Here is a 27976-nt window from a genome sequence, read left to right on the forward strand (position 1 = left end):
ATAGACTCGGCACACAACGGATGGCTAACAAGGTGCTCTATTAGGGCCTGTGAATGTTTGGAAAACCAGGATGACTAAGCAGGGCAGATGAGTGTAATTGCCGTGATTTGTGCTCACAGAACAGCCTTTCTGTGAGTCCCCTCCCCTCCTCTCCTCCAGCAGGCCTCTCCATCACCCTGGATCCCGATCATTGTGGCCGTGGAGGGAGGCCTGGTGCACAGGAAAGAAGAAGGCGCTTTTCTCTGTCTTGTATTTCAATGTGTCAATGTGCTAATAATACAAGCAAGGTGAAAGACAAGAAAACCAAACGGGTGAAATGGGGCTGTGAGGAGTAAAACATTATTTAAAGGGAAGAGCATTATATTAGCAGTCAGAATAGCATCAGCTAAAGCCAAAGGGAATATACTGTAGATGCTTAGTATTTGAATACAGCTGCAATAAAGACGCTGCAGCTTTTCGCATTAACATACAGGCTACTGAATATTTTTAGGTCAAATTTTGCCCTTGGGTAAAACTCTCTAACGCATACTTTTCACTGAAAGTCATATTTCTACTAGAATAACTAGTGCAACACTTGCAGTATACTTGCAGGATGAATCAAGTATGCTTTTGGAATGTGAAGTTCTGATTAGCAACAGTTTCTTTTGGCTTGCTTAATTCCGGTAACACTTTCCTTGAGGTAATACAAATTGACATGACACAGTCATGACACATGAACCTAAACCATAACTTGTCATGACAAAACCGAATGACACTTACTAAAAACGTTGTGTCATAAATGTTTATGACTTGTTTATAATGTTTATCAGTTCATGGCATGTCACTCTTACGTCTAGTAAAGTGTAGCCCTTATTCTGTATTGTTTGAGTCTCAAGAAACTTCTTGAGCGTGAGGGGCAGTGCTGAGAACCTACAGCAGCATTCTTGATCCACTCCCAAACAAGTGCAATGAGCAGCAGATTATAGCAGCAGATTGAATGTCATAACCTTGTCATATAACAGAATCGTTTTTTTCTGTTTTGGTTTTTGCCTTTATGTGATAGTGGTAGCAGTGATACAGACAGGAAATGTATGGAGAGAGAGGTGTTCTGAGAGAACACAGAGGACAATGCTTTAAATTACAGCCCAGTCCAGTCATTGGGTTGGGTTGGTTTCCAAGGTAAATATAAACCTGGGCAGCTCATAGTAGAGCACAGGCACAAGAATAGTTTATTCACAAGCTTGTTAGTCCAAAAAAATAAATGGGTTTACAATTGCAGGTTAAATTACTACTATGGCTGGCAATATATCGATCTTATACCAACATTGATATGAGGTTACCTATATTAATTTTGGATTTTAATATTGTGATAGGACACAAGTCTTGTCTTTCCTGGTGTTAAAGGCTGCATTACAGTAAAGCGATGAACTTACCACACTGTTCTATTATTTGCCTTACCCACTTAGTCATTGTATCCACATACTACTACTACTATGATTTTTAGCAAAACTTTAATTGTGTAATATTATATTTATTGAAAGCACCCACTGTCTACCCAGTTATATCTCTGCATTATGGGCATCAATGTATTTGGTCAAGAATATTGTAATATTGGATTTTACTCCATATCGCCCAGCCCTAGACTGAACTACAAGTGATTGCCACTAACGCTGATTGACTTAATACAGCATGAACTGCAGACTAAAGCAGATCTGGTACCATACAAAAGGTAAAAAAAAAGTCTTTTCTTACGTTTTAAACAGGGATCCCCTACATGATTGTGTACTGATGATGACCTATGAAAGAAAAAAAAGACTTATTGTTAAATGAGTCACATTTGACTTGCATTCAAGGTTTCCATTAGCCTGACTCTTAGTTTCAAGGATCACGTCAACTTATTGGGACTTTAGCTAATCATGTAAATAGGAAATGTTTGCGTTATATTGTCACTTATTGGGAGCAGTAGGCTAGTTGGAGCCGAGCTAGACTAGTGGAGCCGAGCTAGACTATTGGAGCTGAGCTAGGCTAGCGGTAGGTGCGTCGAGAGAGTTACGACACGCACCGAGATGAAAGGGGATGTATGAGCTAATCTAACTCTGGAGGATACGGTGAATAAGGTAAAGTCTCAATAAGTCGCTGTTTCCTTTAAAGAAGCATAGTTGTACTTTAACTTTATTTGTTTTGTTCATTAGCTTTGTCACAAATTCAGAATGAAAATTGTACATGAAATAAAGCAGATATGGCTTAATTTGCCTCTTATCTTCCACAGTTGACACCGCTTTCTTCAATGGTTTATTTCTGGCTACAATTTAACAGATTGTTGTTCAATCCTAAATGTTTATGCAGAACCCAATTTCCTCTCCTGCTTCCTAGTTGAGAAAAACACCAGAATTGTATTCAAAAGACCAAGGTTTCCTCCTGAAGAAGTCAAATTAGACTGGTGTGGATGCGTTGCCGTAGCTTCAATGTTACCTTGAGGATGGAGTTATCCTGGCGGGTATTTTTGGTATCGTAGCCTTCCAGCAGACATCTGCGGGTTGTATTCCCTGAGAGCCGGCAACCTCTGCTAAATTCAGATCTGCAAAACCAAGCTGAAGGAGAAAGAATGACACTGGGTGACTCTGTTTTTTCTTTTAGGAGATTGATGTTTGGCCCAGTCAGCACTCTGACAATCTCGGGATGTAAAACACCAGCAGTCATGACATGGGAGAAACGTCAGGGAAATTTAACAATATTAAACAACTCGTTTTTTTCTTCAATGACAAGCTGGTCATTTTCTCCAATTTTAATATTTACAGGGGGAAACAAATCTTTCATCTAGTCCAGAAAGTCCACAAGAGCTTTAGCCTGCTCAGTTAATAATTTCTTACAAACAGTAAAAGCGATAACATATGACATAACGAGCCGACCCGTAGGCAGTGACGGCCATCTGTTTGCTACAGCTCACATGGCTATCTACACAAATATGGTTGATTACTGTACATCTAGGCGAACTGGAGGTTGGGTTAGGGGATGGGGGTTGGACAACATACGTGAGGAAATACCTTTGCATATGCCTTCCCGCCTTTCAGCTCCTGGAAAAGAAGCATACATTTCTAAATTAAACTGAACTGAAAAACATTGCATTAGTTATCATGATCTGCCCATCAAATGTGTTTAAAACACAGGGAAAGAAAGTTGAATTAAATGTTTTTGCTCCATACAAATCAAAGTGAAGAGATTGATTAATGCTCTCCAGTGCTGGTACTATTATGGTAACTTAACAACTTAATTCTGGTTGGTAAACTAACATTATTACAAATATACTACTTTCCACTAGCAGAAAATTACACATCAAAACTACTATTTTGCTGTTGGGTCCGAACGGTAGCAGGGGCAACTATTGGACATTTTAAAGTTCAAAACCAAAAAGCAAAACAACAGTACAGTTCGGTTTCTGAGTACTTGACATGCTCTGTGTCGAAAAACAAGAGGGCAGGGCACACCAGAAATAGCTTGCAGCTACAATGTGGAAACACAAGATGCATTTCACCAGGAAGGCATTTTCAGGCTTTTCCATTTCCATGATTTTACTGCGGTTTTTGGCCGTAATAGCTTATAAACTATGATTAACTACCACAGCACAGAGCACACTCGTGCTTAAGGTTAAATGTTAAAGGACAGAAAAAGGTGTGTGAGGAGTCTGTTTTCTTAAGAATGCTGTGCTTGCTCAATGTGTTTTACAGTTCATATTTTCACTCTCAAGTTTCAATTTAGCACACAAATCAGCACATAAATAAAGCAATTCTATTAGCAAGGATGATACGCTCCTCTTTATTAAGCCTATTATTTTTACACTGACAAGAAAACATCCTTTATTAAACCCCTGGCCTGTTGCATCTTTCACCTGAACCCTGTACGTTCACAGGCACGTATCAGATTATGAATCAACACTACGTAGGTATTACTAAATGTAAAATCTGGAGCTCAGTAGCCACATACTGTACCTTTCTGACAGACACACGGCACATACAAGGTCCAGTACACCTGTCCCTGCATTGGCACTCATCTTGCAGGGGAAAGAGAACCGTTTCCTCCATCGAACACAGTTGGACTGCACTGGCTCCCTGCAAAGAGAAATCACAAACACTTAGACCATCTTTCAGCACTCTGTAAGGTCAGAAATGCATTTGTTGGCATGGCTGCATTTTGTTGTCACAAAAGACAACTTACACTGGATGTCAGCCAGCTTCAGAATGATAGTCCTATAGTAGAGATGGTTGGTGCAAACACTGATTTCCTTATGTAGCTCATCATTTCAACACATCTCTGTACAACTGAAAAGCTGGTTCATTTCCTTTTGCAATTGGAAAACTCACATTATAACCTCTGATTGTATTTGGCTCCTTGCCAGAATCATAACGCACCATGTCTATACATGGAAAGGTTTCTTACAAATATGCATAGACCGAAAATGTTTTTTCAAGGCCAATACCGATTATTATTAGTTAGTAAAACAGATAAATATTTTGGAACCAATATACACGTACAGTGAAAATGAAAATCTTTAAGTCAAAATTAAGATTTTGGATTGTTACAACCTCCAACACAAAACTTTGTTAAATGCTTTAAGCAATTACTTAATAATGAGAAACTTTCAACATAATACACAGAAAAGATAAGCCGATAGTGTTGTGGGCGGGACATTTAGTCAGACTCAGTGGTGAGTGAAACCGAGGCAGAGGGACAGCCCTATCCCTAACAAAAATGAAGAAAAAAACTGGCATTGAATATCTCAACTGTTCTGTAGTCTTGTTTACTTGTATTTTCTTTAATTCAAAAAAGTTAGAGATTTAAAATAGAAACAATTGCCAAGTTTTGACTGTACTGCATTTAGAAGAGGTTTTTGTAATGCTGCTTCAGATGTATATCTAACATTTGAGAGTGTTGGCTTCTTTTGTAAAATCCAGTGATGGAAATAAATGTTTATATTCTGAAATTATGTTTTGCATCATTACAAAAGGTATTGCATTGGCAATAGTATGAAGAAATTTCAAGAAGAAACGAATGGTTTTTAACAATGACTTTTTTATATTAGTATTGACTTCCTGCTTTGTCACTTGATTTTTTTTCCGCATCCCTAAACTGCAAGAGCAAAACTTAATTTCATTAAGTTTTGATATTATTATTACATCACAAAAAGTCGCTAAGGCTGAATGACTACTGGATTAACAATCCTCACATCTCTTCCTTCTGCTTAGGGCTACTGATTCAAGTTGCCAATACAAGCTTATGTGCTTAGCCTCAATTATGTCAGGCCTCTAACTAAACAAGCTACTTAATTACAGTTCTGTTTTAACCAATTGATCTAATGCTGACGGCGGCAGGTGTAGCTCGTTTTGGCATGAGTGAAAGAGAAACCCGTGCACACATCCCCAGTCGATAACTAGAATAAATGAGAGTGAGGTGTAGTCTGCTGAGTGAGAGAAGGGGATGAAGTGAAAGAGAAAAGAGCGTGTACGCGTGGGCAGCATTACGATCCCCCAGATGGCCTCTCTTTCACTGGCATCTTCTCCTCTCCCACTCACCTAACCAACTCCCTTCTGTCAAGATAGACCACATGCCATTCATTTAGACCAATTTAGCTGGGTTTAAATACAAGCAGAGCCAATGGTTTTCCTCTAAAATACAGTAAAAATAACAATGATGCAGTTTACCTCTGAAAGAGTGACAAAAAGAGACAAAGACGAGGCATACAAACAGAACATGTTACAATGCAAGAAAATGTACGATATAAGACGTAAATGATCAACACGGTGTGCCGATCCCTTTTCAGACTGACTGAATATACATGCCCGAGTTGTGCACTGCATCCCCGCCTTGATAGAAGAAGAAAATAATTGTGTGACTAATGTTGCACAAACGCTGACTTCATCCTGGGGTTGATACATTTCCGAGAGTGAACTCCCAGAGTCAGAGAGGGAACTCCTAGCCAGCTGGACACTGTGAGCTTAGGACATTCTGGCTTGATTGCATGTGCTGTAACTCACAGCACTTCTCAGTGCAGCAAAAATCCTATTCCAGGTATGTGAGTAAGTCTGGTTTTAAGGACATGCTGAGGTTGTCTCTTTCATCTCAATACATGGTCAGATGTCTTGTTAAACTACAGCTGCTCTCCCTGTAACAAAGCAGCTGCCGTCAGGCTCCAGGCATAAACTCTCTCGTTATTACATACTTACATAGAAACTAAACATTTTGACATGAATTTGGTGCAGGGTTTTCTAATGTCTAGGCATAACTGTAATTCTGAATGTGTCCGTAAATGCTAATCTTTCAAAAATGTAAATGTATGTAACAAGGAAAACGTGTTTTGGGCAGTAACAGTGGTGAAGTCCTCCCGATGACAAGCCACACCAAAGGAAAAGAAATGCTCAGAAATGAACAATCCTCACTTCCCTTACACTCACAGTTAGGATGACTCAAAACAGTGTCAGAGAAAACAGGGACGTTTGAGGGTCTAACAAATCAAACTGATGCAAAAAATTTTTTTTAATGATGCTTGAGACTTGTGACTATGAATAATAATAGCTTAAACATTTCAGAGCCAGAACAGGATGTTTTAATTAGAATCTCAACCATGTCAGCTTCATAGTCTGGGTTAGTGTTTCTTTGATTCAGCTGCAGTGGCTGCTCATACAGTATGTACCAAAAGGTACAAAGAAACTTGCAGCTATATTAAAATTACCTTAATGTCACGAACTTAGAAGCATCCTGATTCACAAAGCCAGACACACTGGGCCTTTCTAACAAGCCATTTTACAAGAGCTACTTAATCTAGAGCAGACAGAAGGCTTGTTATATAATCCGGTGAAGCCATTAGATGGCTACAGCCTTCCTCTAAAACAACGCCATTCTCTTAGTCCAATGTTGGAAGCCAGGCTAATTTATGAGCAAAAACCCAAAACAGGTTAAAGAGGAGATGATTGTCTTTGCTTGTCTCAACTTGACAGCAGTGTATTGGTAGTGTGTAGTCTGGATAATTAGCATAGAGGGTTATGTCATTTCTTTTCATGACTATGTTATGTGATGTCTTATCGTCTTGTTCCTTTTCACAACCATTCAGCGTAATTATCATATCATATTAAAGTGCTTAGATTATGCTTTTTGCCCTTTCCTTTATTGTGTTATAAATTTTTTATGTGCGTTATAGGTTTACAAAGTGAAAAAGCCCAAAGTCCACCCTAAAGGGACTTACCATCTCCAACAGAAAACTCTGTTCACAAACAGCTCGATTGTAGTCCAGCCTTTACCTCTGTGACAAACATGCGTCCCTTTGTAACATATGTTATAATGCTCGCCTAGCTGCTAGCGTGGCACGCCCATAGACAGTATAAGAAAAGGACAATGTGACTCCGTTGATTTCAACGAAAACCAGTAAAGGCTATTAGAAGCACTTTTCCGGTGATGGCTGAGTGTTACTGCACAGACTCCAACTGAGCTTGATGACGTAGTCAACAACCTGTCTGAAAGTTGTAAGTGTTCTGGTAGCTGTGCCAAGAGAAATCTCAATTATTCCCAATCTTGCCGAGATGGAGAGTGTAGGTATATGGAAGGAGATAACATGGGCACAGGCTAATTATTGGTAACTAAAATGCTAGTTAACATTAGTATTTAACTTAAACAGCTAATGTTTACAAAACGGAGCCATAACTTGAGATACGAGGTAATGGAGCCTTTTATAAATTGTTGTGTTTCTTTAGAAATAAACAATGGACTAATAAAGTATTTAAAGGCTTCAGATGTAAAGTTATTTGCTGTCAAAGTGATGTCAAACTGAATGGAGGTCAATGGGATGCTAATGGCGGGTGAGTGCTAGGTAGCATCAAAATGGCGTCATGGGAGCTACGCTTTGTCTAGGCTGGATTACCACCTTGGGCACGCCCTCATATTCTTTCTGATTAGCTAGCAGTGCTTACCTAGCTAATGTGCATGTGCGAATCCCAACAAAGATGGAACAGAAGTGAGATGTCTCACTCTGTAGCTAAAACAGAGAGCTCAACACACAGGGGGAAAAGAGGAGCTGCAGCAATGTGCAGCTCAAACAAACAAAAAGATGGTGTTTTTTGAAAATTAAACCTTGTAAAACCATTCTGGTACAACCTCTAATTATGAACCTGAAAATTAGCATAATATAAGCACTTTAACATACTATATAACACCAACATTATCACTTTGTCCATTCAACTAGACAGGACAATATAAAATATATAATAATAGCCAATAAAAAAATATAAAATAATCTAATTATAGCTGAAACAATTAGGCAATTACTCAATCCATGTATTGACAGAAAGTAATTGTCACATACATTCATTTTTTAAAGCAAAAACTCAAAATAATCATAATGATGCATTGGCTCCAGCTTTTAAATGTGGGGTTTACGGCGTTTCTTCTTCTTTCGTCTATGATCATATTTGGAATATCTTTGGGTTTTGGATGAAACTACAATGATGTAGATGGTTATTGGATTGAAGGAAATAAATCTGCAACCGCTTTGACATTTGATAAATTGTTTCAGTTATTTTCAAGCAAAAGAGCTTGCTCCATTTCTCAGCTGCAAAAATGCTGCTTTTCTTCGTCTTTACGTGACAGTAAAATACATTTATTTGGGTTTAGACCAAAAAGCTATATGAAAACATCACCTTGTGTTTTAGGAATTTATAATAAGCTTTGTAAACGTGTTCTGGCATTTTTTTAGACGAAATTATTATCAAGTACTCAAAAAAATGATGTGAGCATCAATCTTTAATGAAAATAGATGCAGCCCTAAATACTTTCCCCTTCGGTAGTCTATAAGGGGCAGAATGATAAAAGCTACTTTAACTGTAACTTATAATAGGTAAAGGCCCAAAACAGAGTGAGTCAAGAGATCTGGACACTTGTAAGATGGAGGGAAGTTTCACATAGTTCATATACACATAATACCAACATTATAATGATACAAATTTGGTTGAATATCAGCAAAGTAACATTATCCCTTTCATCATCAGTAGACAGAGGAGTGGTATTTTGCTGTATGGCAGTTATGTGACAATCGGCTGGTTCCTCATAGCACAGCAGCTAATCAATATCACAACCAGCGAGGAAGTAAGCCTGTGAAATGTAAATGCCATTTTCAGAGCAGGAGCTAATTGTCACACATGCTAAAGTTTGTTTTCTCCAGTCGATGCTAAATGGCGTTTTTACAATTCTGGCTCGGTTGAAATAGCTTTGACTGGAGAAGAACAACCACAAACACTGTTACAGTGGCAGACAACTGATTGACGTTAGCTAGTTTCTGACGTTATCATAGTAGGTCGTCATGTAGCATGTTAGCTAGTGAGCTAATAATGTATCATAGTAGGCTAAAGCTCTTCGGCTATTTTAACCTGTAAGCTTAAAAAAAGCCAGTCCGTGTTTGAATGACTGTTTAACACCGCACATACTCACCGAGAAGACTCCTCGGAGAAGCCGCCGTCCAGCAGCCTGACTTTACAAAAAATGACACCGTTGACGAAGGGACCGACGAGAGGTCGTCCAGCTCAAAGTCCACCTTGAACTTAAATTTCTTTTTTTTCATCATCATTAAATCCATACACAGAATCAGTACTCTTGACAAGATGCTTCAATATCGCCCCTCGCTGACATTACAGCCCCATTGTGTTTAGTACCAACACTGTTGTGGTGTGGGAGGATGGTAGAGCTGCTGGTGACACAACAGTTAACGTCAGTGAAACTAACGATGAAGAAGAGCTACTTTATGTTGTGAATTTTCAAAATAAATTAAATTAGCTTTGAACCCATTAACAATCATTAATACCAGTGGTGGAAGAGTTGAAAGAAGTATTCTGATAACCTCTTTAATTAGCTAGGGTAGTAATATTACAGTGTAAGAATAAATGCTTTAAGTAAAAAAGAGGCTAATTGGATTTACTTTGGATAAAGTTTCTCCCTGTTGATCAATAAAGCAGGCTATTATTTAACCGATAATCACATATTATTTTGGATTACGTTTTGTATAATTTAGTATTTAGTAAGTACAGTAGCATATAATTGAAATACTGAGGTAAAGTACTCATATGCTTTTATTCTGAAATAAACAAAGATTAAACGGATACAGTAATTACAGATATTAGCTTGACCCTTTCTTTAACTGCACGGCTTTAACGGCGTTCCTTAAAGCCCGCTTCATCACTCCGTCGCTCCCTGGCGGTCAGTCGTAGCAACAGCAGCACCGTTTGGACCGATTACAGCAACAAAGTGATACCAGCTGCTGTTATGTAACATTTGTCGCCACCTCGTGGTACATTAAAGACATTGCCTTGAAATTCGTATTGAATTTGACTCTTCAAGCCAGTTTCTTTTAATCTTTTAATAATATTGTATTTGTTACAACTTTTTTTTAAAATGTAACCCATGATTCTCACTGACTTCTGAGTGAAATAGGCTATTTTGTTATGCTGGTTTTGCACATTACCATACCAACTGTAACCAAAGTTTTCTATTTGCACTTTAACATATTACTAATATGATTCTGGTATTGGACACATAGCCTACCTACTATTACCTTGTTCTATTTAATTGACTACTGTATTGTTTTTATTTTATTTTAGCTTAAATATGTGAATATTTGTTCATACTGTGTGTGTGTGTGTGTGTGTGTGTGTGTGTGTGTGTGTGTGTGTGTGTGTGTGTGTGTGTGTGTGTGTAGCGAGGAGGGGGCTACAATATCTATAAATTTATGTAGTTTTCCTAAAGTTTCACCTTGACCTTTTTTAGAAGTTCTTTGGTGCACAACATGATTTTGTAAAAAATGAAAAACAGAATTTAAGATTTCAAATTCCTCGTCCCTCTCCATGTTCATCTCTGCCTTTTTCGTCTTCAAAGCAATGGCGCCTCAATTAAATGGTTCTGGGGATATGTTTTGCCTTGGCCAGCTGCCAGATTCCTGTCGGTATGACTCACGGAACTGAATCAGACTGTATGTATCGACTGGAGCACACTATATGGGGACTAGAACCGTATGAATATGCATGCGTGTGTGTGTGTCTGTGTTCGTGGGAGGGTTTACACAACAAAACCACAACAAAAGACAAACTAAGTTTCAAAAAGCAGGGACTAAAAGCTTGGGGAAATAAATAAGAAATGGGACTATATGAAAGAAAAGCTATTTGTAGGCTATATCACCTGTAGTCATCAGGCACTACGCCATGAAGTGTGTCGGTTCTGTTACTGCTGAGGGTGTGTCTCTGTCTGTGGGTAGAAAAGAGGAGGTCTCGTAAGGAAACTAAACCGAGTAGCCTAGCTATCCCCACCCTTCTGCTCAGCGCTGTCAACCTACCTCATCCATAAACTGCCTTTAGTAGACTAAATCTGCATTACGTAGTCCTACGTACCGGAGTATTTAGGATACCACACCGATTCAAAAGGATTTTTTTCCTACTCGAACTCAACTGCGGAAACCGATCCTGTTGCTTCAAACCAGAAGTGCCAGCAGCCACAGGAATCAGTGTGTGTGTGTGTGTGTGTGCGCGCGTGCATGTGTGTGTCCAGTGCAGTTTAATTGCAAGAGTTGATGTCTGCGTAGAGCTTGTTTTCATTCTCAGTTCAACAATGTATCAAGTCGTAAGGAAGCTGTTTTTTACGGACTGCCATTGCGAGGAAAATACGTCGAAAACGTACGATGATCTGTTCGCCAAGCTGGACACCAACAAGGATGGAAAAGTGGATGTGTCCGAGCTGAGGGCAGGCCTGGCCGCGATGGGCATCAACACTGGGAAAGAAGCAGTTCAGGTACGGCCGTGGATACACACACAGGACAGGGAGGGACAAACAGGATGCTTAGTACTGCATTCCTGAAGTAACAGACGCAATTACTCATGCATTAACAACCCTTACAATAAGTAACTAAGTAACTAAGTTCAGAATACAGTTTTCAAATGCATGGTATTTTATTGTAAGCTTTACTTTAATAACCTATATTTTTAGCATCAGTTCATAATCTGTTGATGATGTTTTTTAAACTTATTTTAGTGAAATATAATCACGATAATAATAATCATCGCCATAATATTAATCGTCACGATTTCCCAGCCGACATCTTCAGATGTCTTGCTTTGTCCAGCCGGCAGTCCAAATCCTTCAGATGTTCATTTTTATTTGATATAAAAGAGAAAAGATGAATACATTCATCAACTAATGACTTCAGTGCAGCTTTACTTGACTGTGCTTTGTAGTTTGCACTACATTCATTGTTCCACAACAATATTTCCAAATATTGCAGATTCAGATTTTCAATCAAACCTAAGCTAGTGTAAATACAGTCCCTGTCCAGTAATAATCTTCTGATGTCAACTCTTCATTGACAACACAATGGATTTCCAAACATATTGTGAAGAGATGAGAAAACTCACCACCAGCTCCATTTGCTCTTCTGAAACTTTTGATTATATCTCATTGTCCAGTTGCCATAGATGTTCCTTTTTTTACCCATACAGTAACATTTTAAATGCAGGACTTTTACTGAGCAGGGAAGAAGAAAGAGTACTAAATCTGGAGTATTTCAACCATCTGTGATAAACCAATCCAAAACCCAAACTCTAGTCATGAGTCTAATTTTACAGCATTTTCGAACACGTTTATAACCCAAAATAGTAACAAATCATCTGGAGCGGATTAACGTAAACAATAAGGCTTTTGTTGAAATCTGGATTCTATACAAAACAGCATACCTAACAGCAGTCTGAGGCTTGCAAGGGGCAGAGTGGGTGGAGAAAAGGTGTGTGAAAATGTCTCAGTTTAAACTGAAGGTGCAGTTGAGCTTTGATTGTGGGCTGTTACCTGAAGAGGAAGGTCCCACCTTTGCTGATCCAATAATGTTACATTCCTCACACTCATCAGTCTGATAACTGCTGAAGTGGGCTATGGAGTCAGGAAAAAAGGGCACGGCTGTGTGTGGCCAGGTGTTGTAAAAAAGGAGCTTTGACTATCTGTGACACTAATATGATAAAGAGGTAATAAATATGAGCACTGGCTGCTTTTTAAACTGCTTCATTCAGTCAGAACAGGGTCCACAAGTCATCTCTTAAGATGTAGATTGCACTCATTCACATGGCTTAGATGGCCTACTGACTATCTGGGAATGTTCAATAGTAACACTAAAGTCCAGGTTTCAGGTTTCTTCTGATCCCAAATCGACACACCGTTAAATGCCACATTGTGCACTTACAGGAAGACTGAATTAAATCCCCCCTTGATTATATACATATCCCTCTTTAAACAAAGATAGTGTTTATTTACATAGTACTTTGCAGATTAATAAAAATGTATCCAATTCAGATTTAAATGAATAAAAGCAAAGCAGGAAATACAGACTCAAAGGAGGATTTTGCTGTGTTATTCTGCCACCAGCTGGCAGAATCAACCAGCTGCTGGAAAAAGAAAGAAAAAAAGGAGATAGGAGACAGACAAAAAAACTACTCCCACCACCCAGTGAGGGGTTCAGACAGCCGTCCGACTCTGATACTCTGAAACTAAACTGAACTTCTAATTTTCTGTATTTTATTCAGAAAATAATGTCCTCCGGAGACGAAGACAAAGATGACGGGCTTGACTTCATCGAGTTCTCCAATTATTTAAAGGAACACGAGAAGAAGTTACTACTTACCTTCAAGAGCTTGGACAAAAACAATGATGGTATGGTGTAATTATCTTACATAGCAAACTTTTAAGTTCATGAATGAGGAAAATTAACATAAAAAGTCAAACTAAATTCTACTGTGTTTTTATTTTCAACAGGTCAAATAGACTCAACGGAGATACAGCAGTCACTTGCAGATCTGGGAATGGACATCAGCAAAGAGGAGGCGCAGAAGATCCTTCAAAGGTATTTCTGCTTACTTGAGCTTTAATTGAGCAAGGCCACGTTGCCGTACTCGTTCTACTCTAAAGAGTTAGTTCAGAGTCAAACAGCTTGTTGGCGGATAAATACACAAAATATTCTGTTACTCTTACTTGTGGATCCAAGTAAAAACCCTCGTTAACCTTAAAGTGGAAGAAAGATGTCCAAGGTGTCCAGTGTGAGGGACTGATAACCAGTTCAGTCTGGAACTTGGCTGAAAGCTGACAACACATGATAAAGAGCTGCTGGCAAGATGTCGAACTGAGTTAGAGAACGCACCCAAACATGTACATCAATAATAGGAGAGTGTTATCTTAAAATATACTCAAAAAAAAAAAAAAATTTAAGTTGGAATTTTCTGGGACAAATGGGTCCATGTCATTTTGTTTCTGAAGCACTGCTGATTTGGTCACATTGCCTTTTAACCCTTGTGTTGTCTTCCTATCAGCCATGCAACTTTTGCTTTTCTGGGTCTTTTCCTTACGTTTTTGTCACTTTTTCCAATGTTTTATCCATTTTTTTCTGCGCTTTTTGACGTTTTTGAAGCTCTTTCAGACATTGTTTTCACTTTCTTTAACATTCTTTTTATCATTTTTTCCCAATGCTATAAAATTGAGTTAAACCAAATGTAATGAAAGTAGTAAACTGATCTTTGTGGAGATACTTGGGGAGAACGTTGTAGGGAACCATCCACGTTATTTCTTTTGACAATTTGGTTAAAAGAAACCCACATTTCTGATATAGAAACTTTCAAAAATGGGTCAAATTTGACCCAAGATTAACAGGAGGGTTAAAAACTATGTTTCTGATGCAGTTTTAATACACATAATATATTTATACACTTATACTATTCACTTCCATGTTATCGTAGTTAAATAACGTGCAATGGGTTCATAAATGCTGATTGAGCTACCTGATGCTAAGATGAATGCTATTATGTATTTAAGGATTTTGGATCATTATTCTTCAACATTTTTAATAAGTAATAATATCTTAAAGCTCTGGGACCTACGTGTGTGTATGTCCTGTTGGTTATAAGTCTTTCAGTCAGTCATACTTGGAAGCACAAAAACAAAAAAAACAGACATTAATATTACGTGGTAACACTTTTTAAGTAAGAAAATTGTGTAGAAATGTTCAGCAGTAGAGAAAAATTGTATTTTAACGCTTATGAAGAAACAAGTTTGAAAGGTTGAATTCAATGGAATTGGGTCCGGTTTAGTACTTGATATTGTTCTTTGCTCTACAAGTCAGGCCAGGTTTATGTAGTGAGCTCTACAGTATATGTTCTGACTTTGCATAAACAAAGTTTACAAAAGAGCAGCAGATGTACAAGAGCAGGCTCGACAGTGAGACCTAGACAGAGAAGTAAAGCAGGCTGTGCATGACTCTTTTTGTGTGTGTCATCCTACCGAACTAAATTAAAGGAAGGAACTGAAGAAAAGATGAACATTTAGAGCATATAAGGTCATAGAGTGATTATAAAAGAGACCAAAGGAGAGGTGGAGGTCACACATATGATAATGTGTTTCTAGGTGTACCAAGATAAGCGAAGTGGTCTTGATGACCTCAGTCTTCATAATGTTATCTAGTTCTTGTTTGCATGCTCCTTTACCACTATCTGTTACCATTAGGCAAATCCCTCCCTCTCTCTCTCTCTCTCTCTCTCTCTCTCTCTCTCTCTCTCTCTCTCTCTCTCTTTCTTTCTTTCTCTCTCTAACGAAACAGAAGAAGGAGCCTGATCAGTCTAGAAAGTGAATGGGATTTGAAATAGAGTATCAGCATTGTTCCTAATACACTAGCTTAATGTATTTAGTGGAGGTGCTCAAATCACATGACACAAAGTTTACAAGATAAATTGTGACCTTTATCTTAAAAAATGTGATGGTAATGAGTTTTTAGGGAGACAAATTAGTGCCTGATATTTTGTTAGATTTATTTTTCTTGTAATTGAATAAATGAGATTTATTGTCTGGCCTAGTTGGTGGTATTTGCTTGTTTGCTTCCAAAAAATTCCCCAGTTGTCTCCCTGAAACACTAAAATATTATCTGACATTAGGTTTAAATTTTAGATAAAAACAACACATACAAAATGTGGAAAAAATGTCTTCTTCTTTACCTTGTTGTACAGTATCGATGAGGACGGAACCATGACTTTGGACTGGAATGAATGGAGGGAGCATTTCCTGTTTAACCCAGTGACCAACCTGCAGGAGATTATCCGCTACTGGAAGCACTCTACGGTAAGGAGAGGGCATGACTCAGTGACTACTGTCTTTGTCCATATGTTGTGGACCAAACGTCAAAGTTTCAAAGTATTTTAACAGGTATTGTTGATGTTTTTGTTGGTTTAAATGGATGGTGCTGGTTAATATGTATTTGTTTTGTTCTCCTGTGTAAGAGATTCCCTCGTGCCCAGCGTAATGAGGAAAAACATTTTTCACACAGTCTTCATCCTGCTCTGGTGCCAAGGCCAGTCTGAGCAGGTTGAGAATACTCTCACATAGAAAAATAAATCACTAGTTAGAAACTCTATTTTAATAAAAATGGACGAGACACGGAGGCCAAACAGTTAACCATCTTTATTTCCTTTGACTGTTGGAAGCGACACTTTAAGAACCATTTACTCAAAGAGAAAGTTGTGAAAGAGATGAATTGGCATCAGATAAGTATTTCAATGTCACTAGATTAGACTCATTTATTTCCAGTGAAGAGGTGAAAAAAGGAGGGAGAGAGGTGGAGATAAAAGCTTGACCTAACTTTTGTATGATATTCAATTCTTGGAAAACAATATTTAACAAATATCGTTATTTACCATTCTGAGTGAGAACCTTCTGGTCCTGTTAAACACATGTTAAAACGCAGTATTAATTGTTGATGTACATCAATATTAAACACATTATTTCACCTCTAAACCTTTTGCAGCTTGTTAGATGAACAAGGTATATTTAAATTGCAATGTTTTAACTGAAATTTTAACTGTAGATTGCTGGCTTTATAAATATAGTGGGACTTGTACTATGGTTGCATGACTGAGACGCAGCCAGGTCCAGTCGATGGCTAATCTGTTCACTGGCACAACCTTGGAAGTTAAATAAACCTGTGGCTGCTAAATTGAGGCAGAGATAAACTAATTTCACAAGGATTATCTTGTCAGTGGGATTGGGACACGTCACTGAGAGAGGACAGGACTCTAGAACAGGAAAGGATTGGAGTGAAGTCTCTGAGCTGAGGCATCAGTGGGACTAAAGCGGTGGTTGGTAACTTCTATGGCAGTGGTAGGTTCCCACTCCCGTATTCACGTCGATGGTTACTGGCCACTCGGGATTCAGCGTTCCTCCACCTGGGCTTGAATTGGAGCCGCAGACCCTCAACAATCTGACACAGGGAACTGTATGTAAATGATCCTGATCAGTCTGAGAAGTAGAGTTTAGGAGGGAGCGTGTACAACACTGGGACTATATGGCCATGGCTCTGCTGCACCCTCAGCAGCAGCAACAGGGAAAGTGGTTTTTCAATGACTTTGAAGATGATGGGGGGATCTATGTGGTGGAGGTGGACATGGTGGGTTTGTGTGTTTAGCCTCATTGTCCAGGTTGTCGACTGGTCATGAATGAAAGCTTGTTGCCACTATGTAATTTGTCCACTAGAGAGCGTTTGTTTTCTCAACTGTAAAACGTCCTGCTCAGTACATATCTTTGTCACAATTCTTTATTAACCAAATGTAATGGTTCCTTGTGCTTATTTTATCTTTACCTTAGCTTATCTATTATATTAGCATTTTTAAAACTCTCAAATGTTGAAAGGCCATAATGCTGGGAATGGAAATAATAACGTAAACACCTGAGCTATTCTGATGCACTCCAACATTAGCTTATCATGTTCCGTTTTTCAGGTGTTCAATCAACTCCGGTTTTAAGGATGTGGTTGGAAGTGGATTGAATTTAACTATATTGTAAGGCGTGTCCTTTCATTAAATCACCACATTTCTAATACAGTCTAAGTTAAACAGAACATTATATTATATATATTATACCGTAGATATGTATTATAGAGTCAGTAGCGAGTGTTCATGGCCGGCAGAGATGGCAAAAGTACTCACTTTCCGTACTTAAGTAGAAGTACAGATACTTGTGTTAAAAACTACTCTGGTAAAAGTGGAAGTACGGATTAAACTTCTTTACTCAAGTAAAAGTAACAAAGTACAGGCTTGAAAATTTACTTAAAGTATAAAAGTAAAAGTAGCCTTGCGAATGACAACCATTTTTTATGCAAAGCTACCTGGACCACACACGTTACTAGAGCACGCTGAGGAACTTCAGTGGACATGGAGGACATGTCTTTATATGGCAAAGGCTACATTTTAAATGGATGTCTGCAAATAGATCTAAAACATAACATGTATGATTATTATTACAGAAACTGCAATGATTTGCTGTAAATGCAGATTGCTGAATCTGTTGAGTAGCGTCAAATGCAACGTACAGTAGATATATTCCCATCTATTTAGATTGAATATGGTATTGATTACGTAAACAATAATAATGATAACTCCAGTGAAATGATGTGAAAGTTGAGGACTAGATTAGGACTGGATTAAAGCTGATTCTGGTGTCCAACGTCCCCCCAGGTGTGTCTGTTAAAACAGACGGAGACAACTTCTCTCTAAGTTCCCATCCACTTGTCAACTGAACTACAGTATCTGAAGTTGGTGAACAGGTGAAGACCACACCAAAACCACTAGCTAACAGGTGAAGACCACACCAAAACCACTAGCTAACTTACTTTAAATGTGAAGAACTGTAGACGAATACAACAGGCTTAAGTGAACTGACAACATGAGTTATACTCTGGAGTGACAGTTCTCAAAGACTCACACACACACAATCTCAGCTGGTTATCCTCGGGACAGCTAGTCTCTTTTTCTTTTCTCTCACTTTTATCTCCGTGTGACGCGCGCACCCGCTCGTGGTGTGAGGCGCGTATCCGCGCTATTTTCCGACATAACAACGTCTTGAACAAAACGAAAGTAACGAGCCAATTTTGTAAAATGTAAGGAGTAGAAAGTACCGATATTCGTGTTAAAATGTAAGGAGTAGAAGTAAAAAGTCGCCACAAAAATAAATAGTAAAGTAAAGTAAAAATATCTGAAAAATCTACTTGAGTACAGTAACGAAGTATTTGTACTTCGTTACTTCCCATCTCTGATGGCCGGACATCATGCAGATGTTCATGTTGTTGTGCCCTGTGTCTATATGAAAACAGATTTTCCAGTCATCTAGTAAAAAAGAGCAAAAAAGAGATGTGGTTCTCCATGTTGCCTTAAAAATGTCAGATTTGTGGGTTGACAGAAAAGACTGAAGTACTAGCAGGTTGGACTAGTCTTTGAGCAAGACAATACGTTACTATTAATAAATCTCTAAAAAAATGTTTTTTACTAAACTGTCTTTTTAAATTAGACTGCAGTTGCAGAGTGTTTTTTCTGAGATTTCTTTTTATGTTCATAAAAAATTGATTTTAAACAACCGGTTTTGTAATGTGCCGTGCAATGATGTAATTGATCTCACAGCATGGAGCTGTGAGATAACGGCATGCGGTTTGTTCCGTCATGCCAGGTGTTACGGCAAAGCTGCTAATTGTGTGGTTTTGAAGCTGAGGGATTCGTGGATCTCAAGATCATGGGTTGGAAATTACACAAAGCTTAATTGAAATTTAAACAGGTCTATTTTTGCAGCCAATTCATGTTTTGGTTATACAGTAACTCTATGGGGCCCTGAGCGAGTTTTGAACTTTTAAAAGAATTTCTTTTACCTCCTTGTTGATGTTACACACAGTATTATTTTAAAAGGTGTCTCAGACTGACTGTGATTTAATTGCGTTGTGTTGTGTGTAGGTGCTGGATATTGGGGACAGCCTCTCCATCCCAGATGAGTTCACAGAAGAGGAGAAGACGACTGGTTTGTGGTGGAAACAGCTATCAGCGGGAGCCATGGCCGGCGCCGTGTCCCGTACAGGAACCGCACCGCTGGACAGGATGAAGGTGTTCATGCAGGTGTGTCAAAATGTTGTTTTTTTCATTATTGGTTGTCTGTCGTGCCCCCTTTGTCAGATGGTCTTCTATATTTTGGTATAAAATGTACTCCATAAGACCAACGTAAATTTCAGACCCCAAAAAAAACATGGTTCAATCAAAGCAGGGTTCAGTGTCACTGAACAGTGGTAGTTGTAGTACGTACATAGTAATATGATGTGTGCCATCATACTACAGAATTACAAAAATGACAAAAGGAAAAATAATTCCCTCATTTAGGTGCTTAACCGGATGGTAATTGTATTTTATGCATCTTAAATGCTGCCTTTAATAATACATACATGTTCACTTTTTTAGTAATGGCTCATAATGCAAGATTTTCTATGTACAGGTGCATTCATCCAAGAGCAACAAAATCAGCCTGGTTGGTGGTTTTAAGCAAATGTTAAAGAAGGAGGCTTGATGTCTCTGTGGAGAGGAAACGGCATCAACGTACTGAAGATTGCTCCTGAGACTGCCATTAAATTTATGGCCTACGAGCAGGTAAATCCAAACTGATTACACTATACACCTCAGGTTATGTGCTAGTAAGATAATCGTTCTGCAACATGTCACTGTTGATGTAGTGTTTTAATATCAAAGATCATAATATAGATGTAGAGTAAAAGGATGCAATTTTCAGCCGAAGTTGATTACTACTGATACTACCGGTCTTCAATAGTTCATTTAGTTTTAAATCCACCTTATCTAGCCCCCCATAATCTCGCTCCTCCATACCGCTCTGAACTCTGTCAGCCTTACACTCCATCCCCCTCTTTCGGATCCTCCTCTTCCACAGTGCTTTCCACTCCTTCTGCCAGTCTGTCAACAATGGAACTCCCTTCCTCTATCCATCCATACCACAGAGTCTCTACCCACCTTTAAAACCTCCCTCAAAACCCACCTATTCCGAAAGGCCTACCCCACATAACTCCACTCTCCATCGAATTCATGAATAGGTTGCTTTCTTTTAGTTTTCTATCTCAGTCATTTATGTTTTAACTGTAAGGTGTCCTTGAGTGCTCTGAAAGGTGCCCGAAAATAAAATATATTATGATTATTGTTACTGTGTTTCATTAGTTTAAGAAGTTGCTGTCCAGTGAACCAGGGAAGGTCAAGACCCATGAGAGGTTCCTGGCTGGATCACTGGCTGGAGCCACAGCACAAACGATCATCTACCCCATGGAGGTGAGCAGAGTTGGAGGCATTTACAGATGTACCTTTGGTAATGGCTAATAATTAGGCCATCAAAATTTATTTTCAAAAAACTTTGAAGATGGTAGTTGTCTCTGTTAAGTCCACATTCATTGTCCTCTGAACATAATTGTCATCCTAAATAAGCCTCTTTCAATCTAACCTGAAAACAAAGAGCAAAGTAAACAGATGTGAGTGACATTACAGAAGATAATGCAGATTCCCTTCCTTGCTTGTTGAGGTTACAAAATAGCATAATGTATCAATAATGACAAATAAATCATTTACATATTGTTTAGCTTTAAACAGACTGAAGACTACCTTCTTATTGTTAAGCCTCAGCTGCTGACTGCTCCAAAGCCGAAGTTCTGTCAGGTAAAGAACGGCCTCCAGTAAAACCTATGTCCGTGCAGGTGATGAAAACCCGTCTGACCCTGAGGAAGACCGGACAGTACTCAGGAATGTTTGACTGTGCCAAAAAAATCCTGAAGAAGGAGGGAGTGAAGGCGTTTTACAAGGGCTATGTTCCCAATCTTATAGGCATCATTCCTTACGCTGGCATCGACCTGGCAGTGTACGAGGTATGTGGAAAATGTAGAAACAAAGCGCTATTTCCATAATGCAACATTAAAACAGTGATGTTCAATAGACTTGGTATGTTCAATAGACTTAAATATGATAGAACTAATAGTCCTTTCTCACACACTAACATATCCTTATCCTCACCAGAGCTTGAAGAACCTCTGGTTGTCCCGCTACGCCAAAGACTCAGCCAATCCCGGGGTTCTGGTGCTGCTGGGCTGTGGTACCCTGTCCAGCACGTGTGGCCAGCTGGCCAGCTACCCCCTGGCTCTGATCCGCACCAGGATGCAGGCACAAGGTACAGAGAACCAAACCTCATTCAAAATTCTCTCAACTTTTAATTAAGCCCTGTTGGCATTTACCCAGTGCTCCCATGATCTTATCCAGATGGACTAACATGGTGTAGAAAATAAGTTAAAAGTTGTTCAAAAAAAATAAATAAAAGAAAGTAGTTCATCAATTAAACTGTGAATGTTGTATTATGGTTAGAGAAATATCCCCTAATAGGCACGGCACTACTGTAACCAAAGCAAAGATTGAGTCACTATTACGTTAAAGCAGCTATAATTAATATATTTTTAAATTATCGATGGATTGCATGACTATTTGTATGGGAAATATGTTCCTTGTTGTGATGAATCTACAGAGAATTATTATTTGCCTAACTCAGTAGTTCCCGTTAGCTCTGCTGAGCTTTATAGCGTCATTCAGCTCATTTTGTTAGTTTTCTGGCAACCTTACTTTTTTTGGCTCACCCCATTTAGTGTTGTGTTTTCCACCCCTGCAAGCAAAGCTCTAAAAAACAAAAACACTGTACACTCCCTGCCGTGCACCAAACAAGTCAGAAGTTGGTGAAAAGCATTTTGTAGCTAAAGAACCAGATATTCCCCTCAGGAGTTAGTGGAGACTACAATTGGGCTATTGCTGAGAGTGATTATTGGACTTGCATTCATCAAAACCTTTAGCAACCTGTTTGGTTACTCAATGAAAAATGAAAGCACTGACATCATTATCTGACACTAGTATGTCTGCTTATATCAAGAATCCAGCAGTTTTAGATCTTTTTTTCCTTTTTCTCAGCATCTCTCGAGGGATCAGAGCAGCTGCCCATGAACCTTATGGTGAAGAAGATTCTGAAAAATGAAGGCTTCTTTGGACTTTACCGTGGCATCCTGCCAAATTTCATGAAGGTCATACCGGCTGTCAGCATCAGCTACGTGGTGTATGAGCACATGAGGTCTGAATTGGGGATTCAAAAGTAAGCAGCAGAGTCATTTGTGACGATGTGTGTTTGCGGGAGTGTAAAAGGATGTGCGACAACTTTTTTTTAATTTCAAAAAATATCCCTTTTAACATATTAGGGGAACTGTTATGTAAATAATGTGTTTACCTGTAGGTCTCCCAAGTCTCAAGCTGCTGCATATGGAGCCATTGTAGAAGTTTTGAAAGTGATTGTAAAACTTTGGCTGAACTGTTAGCATCAGCAATTATTATGATTCTGAAAGAGTTGACTAATGACTAATTTGACTTCTACAATGTTTTCAAATGTATGCTGTTTGTCTACAGATTTAAGTGCAAGTCGGTTTCACTTTCAGTTGAATCAACCAAAGAGGTGGATATTAAGAAACAAGGAATACCAAAAAACACTTGGAGAGGTTCATTTGCTTTTGTTGATGAGGGTAGAAATGGCAATATTTTTGTGCCAGTCATTTTAAGTATGGGTCCGGTTATGTTCCACGTTCTTCTAACATTTTACCAGAAAGCAACAGCAAGTTCCAAAAAGTGGAACACTTGCTGAAGTGGGATAAAAATAAGACTGTAAAATAAGGGGATAACCTTTTTTTTGCTATCTTTATAGACAAACTGTTGTAAGAAAATTTACATTTTACATTCATTTAAAGACACTCGTCCAGCTTTATATTCAGTTTCCCAAAATATTGTGTGAGTGCGGACTGTTGCACTTAGAAATCTGAGGAAACTTTTGAAGTGCAATACTGTATTTACACCTTGGTGTTTCCCATTCTGGTGTGCTTCAGACAGGTATGTACCTTCGGGAACGGATATGTGCATGTTTGGTGAACAGGGGAGTAATGTGCCTTATGTGTTTTTCTCAGATATCTGTTGACTTCTGCACCTCTCATTTGTTTGCCTTTCTTTTCAATATACGGTTCATTAGATGCTGGTGTTTACATTAATAAAAAACATTGGAATACAAAAGTGAGACGTTTTGAGAGCATTTATTTTCAACTCACTGTGGTTGAAATGTATTTTAACCCTCATGTTGTCCTCAGGTCTAATTGATCCATTTTCCTATATCAATGCTCTTTTTAAATTACCCAATTGTAATTACCCAAAATAACATTGATTCCACGCAACGCTCTTTGGCAAGCACGAATCTCATCTTCAATTTTATAGCATTTAAAAAACTAATTGAAGTGGTTTTGAAATAGTTTTGAGTAAAAGTTGACATATTACAGTCTGTGATAATCCATCAACATCCATTCCTTTAATTTTAGTCTAAATAATTCCTATTTTTTCTGCTTTTCTAACACAAACATTAGGTATAATTTTCTTATAAATGAGGTTTATTGACCATAAATTTACAAATAACTAAAACTAAAGTTAATAAGTTAGTGTTATGTAGTGTTGAAAATGTCAAAAAAGTGAAAAACATTGAACAAAAAGCATCAAGTGTTGAAAAAAGGGACAAATGTAAGAATTTTAAAAACATTGATTGAAAGCGTCAACAAAAGTGTTGAGTTTCAATTTTGACGGGAAGACAACACAAGGGTTAAAGAAAACGTTTGTCAGAAAGGTGTGGCACAACATAACAAGGCAAGTAATGAACCAGTTGGGATCTGAAAACTTGTTCTGTGAACCCAGATGCATTCTGGGTGCAAGCTTTCACTCGAGCCTTGTGAGTTGCGGGAGTTGATCCTTGAAGCTTTAAGAACAGATTACTCCACTTGAGATCTTAATACTCATTTGCCCAGTGATGTCAATACGTCTGACTTTAGCCGTCTGATCTTGGTCAGGAAACAGAAACGGGGGTTCTGCTCATTTGTAGCATTGCACTAAAGAAGGGACTGAAGGAGACTGCTTTGCAACTTCTCCAGTTCCTGCTTAATAACTCAAAACATGATATTGATTTATGAATAGTCACTTATGTCAAGCTAAAATATGAACATATTTTGGTTACAGCTTCTAAAATGTTTATTTTTACTCTTTCATATCACAAATCAAAAACAGAAAATTAGATCAAGACAAAAGAACATAGTATGGTGAACGGTAAAAGTGCATTTATTTGACAATCATTGAGCAACAACTTCCCCATTTCAGTCTTTTTTGTTCAGTTCTTGTTCCATTTGAAACATGATTTTTGCCACTCCTGGTGCTAGTTTAAAAAAAAAAAAACATCACTGACAAGCTATTTTTTTCAGAATAATTTGAAAAATGGTACACATACATACACAACTTCTATACATTAGACATAGGCCAGTTGTGCTCAAGAAAAAAGACAGACAGACCTGTGATTAAGACAGAAGAGGGGCAGAAAAATATGTTTTAATAAATAAGCTTTCCAAAATAAAAACATTGGAGCTTTATAGTTTATATTTTGTTATACTATTTAATCTGAGAATAGCTTCTTTTCTATGTATATTCCATTTATTATGAGTGTACCAATAAGAGAAAAAAATGCCACAGTGGTCAGGATGGAGCGCAGGGCTTTAAACCAGCTGGGGTAAGTGGGCAGCAGAGACAGATCATAATGCAGCGATATTCCTAGGCCCATGATAACCATGGTGGCTGCAGGAACAATGCTGTCGCTCATCAGCATGGATACCCAGGCTAACAGGGAGGGAACCACACTGTTGGCCAGGTTTATCCAATCAGGTTTTGCTGGGCTGCTCTCAGGAAGAGCGAATCCCCAGCGAGCGCCACCCAGGAAGGAAACAATGGAGGCGCCGTAAGCTAACTGAGCATAGGCCAACTCTGGAGAGTAGCTCTCGGTCACAGCCATGAGCAGGGGAGGGGCGACAAAGGGGATCAGCCCTGCAAACCCCAGGTACAGGGCAGGTTTGGGACCTTTCCACAAGTCCTTCATGTCATAGCGCAGCAGATCCAGCTCTCTGGGAGCTTCAAGCTTTGGTCGCTTCTTCAGCTTCACAGCAGAAGAGTGGAAATGCTGGCTCCTCACTAAAAATGGAGCTGCATGACTGTGGGTCCTTTTGAAACCGAGGACAGCAGGAGGTTTGTCTCGTCTGACATCCATCTCTGAAAACGGCAGCCTTGCCGTCGAGGCACAGCGGGTCCAGCATCTTTGTGGAGGACCTGCCCAATGCCACACCTAAAGACAAGACATTTACAATATTATTTAAAAAAAAAAGACAAATTATTAAAATATGAGCAAAAGAGCTTTTGGAGCAAGTACATCACTGGTCTGTTACCTTCGGGGCTACAAAGGTGGTTCTGAACATATAAGACAGCATCTGATGAAAAAAGTAAACAGAGATCAGGTTAGACAGAGAAAAGACAATAAAAGCTGATTCACTCAAAATAAAAAGCTAATAAAAAAAATTTATAATATGCTCCACATATCTGGAACAAACATCCGCAAAACTGTAGGTCAGCACCTTCTCTCTGTTCTTTTAAATCAAGGCTGAAGACCTAGCTTTTTGACATGGCCTTTTTTAATTCATTGTACTGCACTGTGGCAAGGCAGCTTTATTTCTGCAGTTTAGTTCTGACTCTGGGGACAGAAAGTAGACCTGTCCCAGATGACCTGAGAGGTCTGGGTGGTTCATAGTGTAGTAGCAGATCAGAAATGTATTTTGGCCCTAAACCATTGAGTGATTTATAAACTAGAAAAAGTACTTTGAAATCGATTCTTTAAGGCACAGGAAGCCAGTATAAAGACTTCAGAACTGTGAATTATATTCCTGTAATCTGCTTTTAATTAGGTATTCGTATGTTGTTAATTTTGTCTAAACTGTTTTTTTTTTTTTAAATTTTGTATTCATTTCTCACATTAAAAAAAAAATTAGATTAGATAATACTTTATTCATCCCACAATGGGGAAACTCACTTGTTACAGCAGCTGTTTTCCAGAGTAAAAAGCAAACCAACAGGGAAACAGACAATGTGCAAACAGTACTGAATGAATGTAAAGTGTCATTATATAAAAAGGCACTGTAAAGTAAAGTGAGGTGGCCATACTGCGAAAAATATTGCAATGTAAATAAGCAAGTGACGTGAAATTAAATTGAATAATGTCATTAGATAATATAGCAAAAGAAAGTAACCATGAATGATAGGTGATAGTGATACTCGCAATGGAAAAATATAAATACAGATAATATAAATATCCACAGAGCCATGGTGGGTAATTGAATACAGGTACAGAAACTACAACATTATTAATGTTTTTATGTAAAGCACTTTGAATTGCACTGCTGCTGAAATGTGCTATCTAAATAAAACTGCCTTACATTTAACACACACGAAGACGCATGGGAAATTAATAAGAACCCAAAACAGCTAAAGAAATGGCGCAACAGAAGAAACTTGATGCGCTCCTATTATACATATATGGGTTCACCTTAACCGGTCTGGTTCCTCTCTCCGCTAACGTTATACCAACATGTTAACGTGTCTGAGGCCGCTAACTACAACACAGCTCAGACAGATAAACATAAATGATGTGAAAAACTTATCTTGATAACGTTACTGCGGACTAGCAACACGCGAGACCGCGACACAACAACGACTTCACTGGGTTAACAGCTAACGTTACACGGCTAACGTTACACGGCTAACGTAGGCCCATGTCACTTAACACAACTGCATTCCCGAAACACGGACGAGCGCAATTATTACCTCTGTTTTAGGATAACAACATCATACTTTAAACATGTATTCCCGGGGTCACCCCGTATTTAGCTGGTGGGCATGTGTGCATGCATGTGGGAAACACGTTGGTACGCGGTTTATTTCCTTCCGTGTTTGCAAAGGGGCTTCGTAACGTAATGGTTCCACTTGAATACAGTGAGTCTAAGTAGAAACAAGCTAGCCTAGATTTATTCAGAATTTGACAAAGTAAACTTGCTACTAAAAAACAGATGTGTTTGTCATGTGTTTCAAACTGGCCACCAGAGGCGGTTATAGATACTCTTTGACATGACTGAAGAAACTCGACCAGTCATCGATTAGCAGGGCTGATTAACGAGTGTCAT

The 27976-nt window shown here is 38.6% G+C and overlaps 2 protein-coding genes and 1 pseudogene across 2 annotated transcripts; 1 reads left to right on the top strand and 2 right to left on the bottom strand.

The window, feature by feature from the left end:
* Positions 1–117: 117 nt before the first annotated feature.
* LOC116675494 (protein FAM102B-like) lies at positions 118–9726 on the bottom strand (annotated as a pseudogene).
* Positions 9727–11254: 1528 nt separating this feature from the next.
* Positions 11255–23964, top strand: LOC116675491 (calcium-binding mitochondrial carrier protein SCaMC-1-like). Its single transcript, XM_032507263.1, is given in 11 exon segments — positions 11255–11790; positions 13566–13692; positions 13795–13882; positions 16029–16140; positions 19791–19949; positions 20320–20371; positions 20374–20471; positions 21048–21155; positions 21575–21742; positions 21891–22041; positions 22824–23964. Coding segments are annotated over 11 exon segments (1425 nt in total). The 5' UTR covers positions 11255–11610; the 3' UTR covers positions 23006–23964.
* A 1061-nt stretch (positions 23965–25025) lies between these two features.
* On the bottom strand, positions 25026–27848 carry LOC116675492 (transmembrane protein 69-like). The gene is made up of 3 exons (XM_032507264.1): positions 27621–27848; positions 26192–26233; positions 25026–26091 (listed from the first exon to the last, which is right to left on the bottom strand). Exons 2-3 carry the CDS (start codon positions 26231–26233, stop codon positions 25372–25374), a joined length of 762 nt encoding a protein of 253 aa, XP_032363155.1. The 5' UTR covers positions 27621–27848; the 3' UTR covers positions 25026–25371.
* Positions 27849–27976: the final 128 nt, after the last annotated feature.

The sequence above is a fragment of the Etheostoma spectabile genome, unplaced genomic scaffold (genome assembly GCF_008692095.1).
Source record: "Etheostoma spectabile isolate EspeVRDwgs_2016 unplaced genomic scaffold, UIUC_Espe_1.0 scaffold00002001, whole genome shotgun sequence".
Taxonomy (NCBI): domain Eukaryota; kingdom Metazoa; phylum Chordata; class Actinopteri; order Perciformes; family Percidae; genus Etheostoma; species Etheostoma spectabile.

Bases quoted from the DNA above. Each gene is read 5' to 3' on its own strand.
- LOC116675492 (XM_032507264.1), bottom strand. From the start codon at position 26,233: ATGCTGTCTTATATGTTCAGAACCACCTTTGTAGCCCCGAAG. The intron at 26,092-26,191 runs GTAACAGACCAG...TCTTGTCTTTAG, and splicing joins CCACCTTTGTAGCCCCGAAG to GTGTGGCATTGGGCAGGTCC.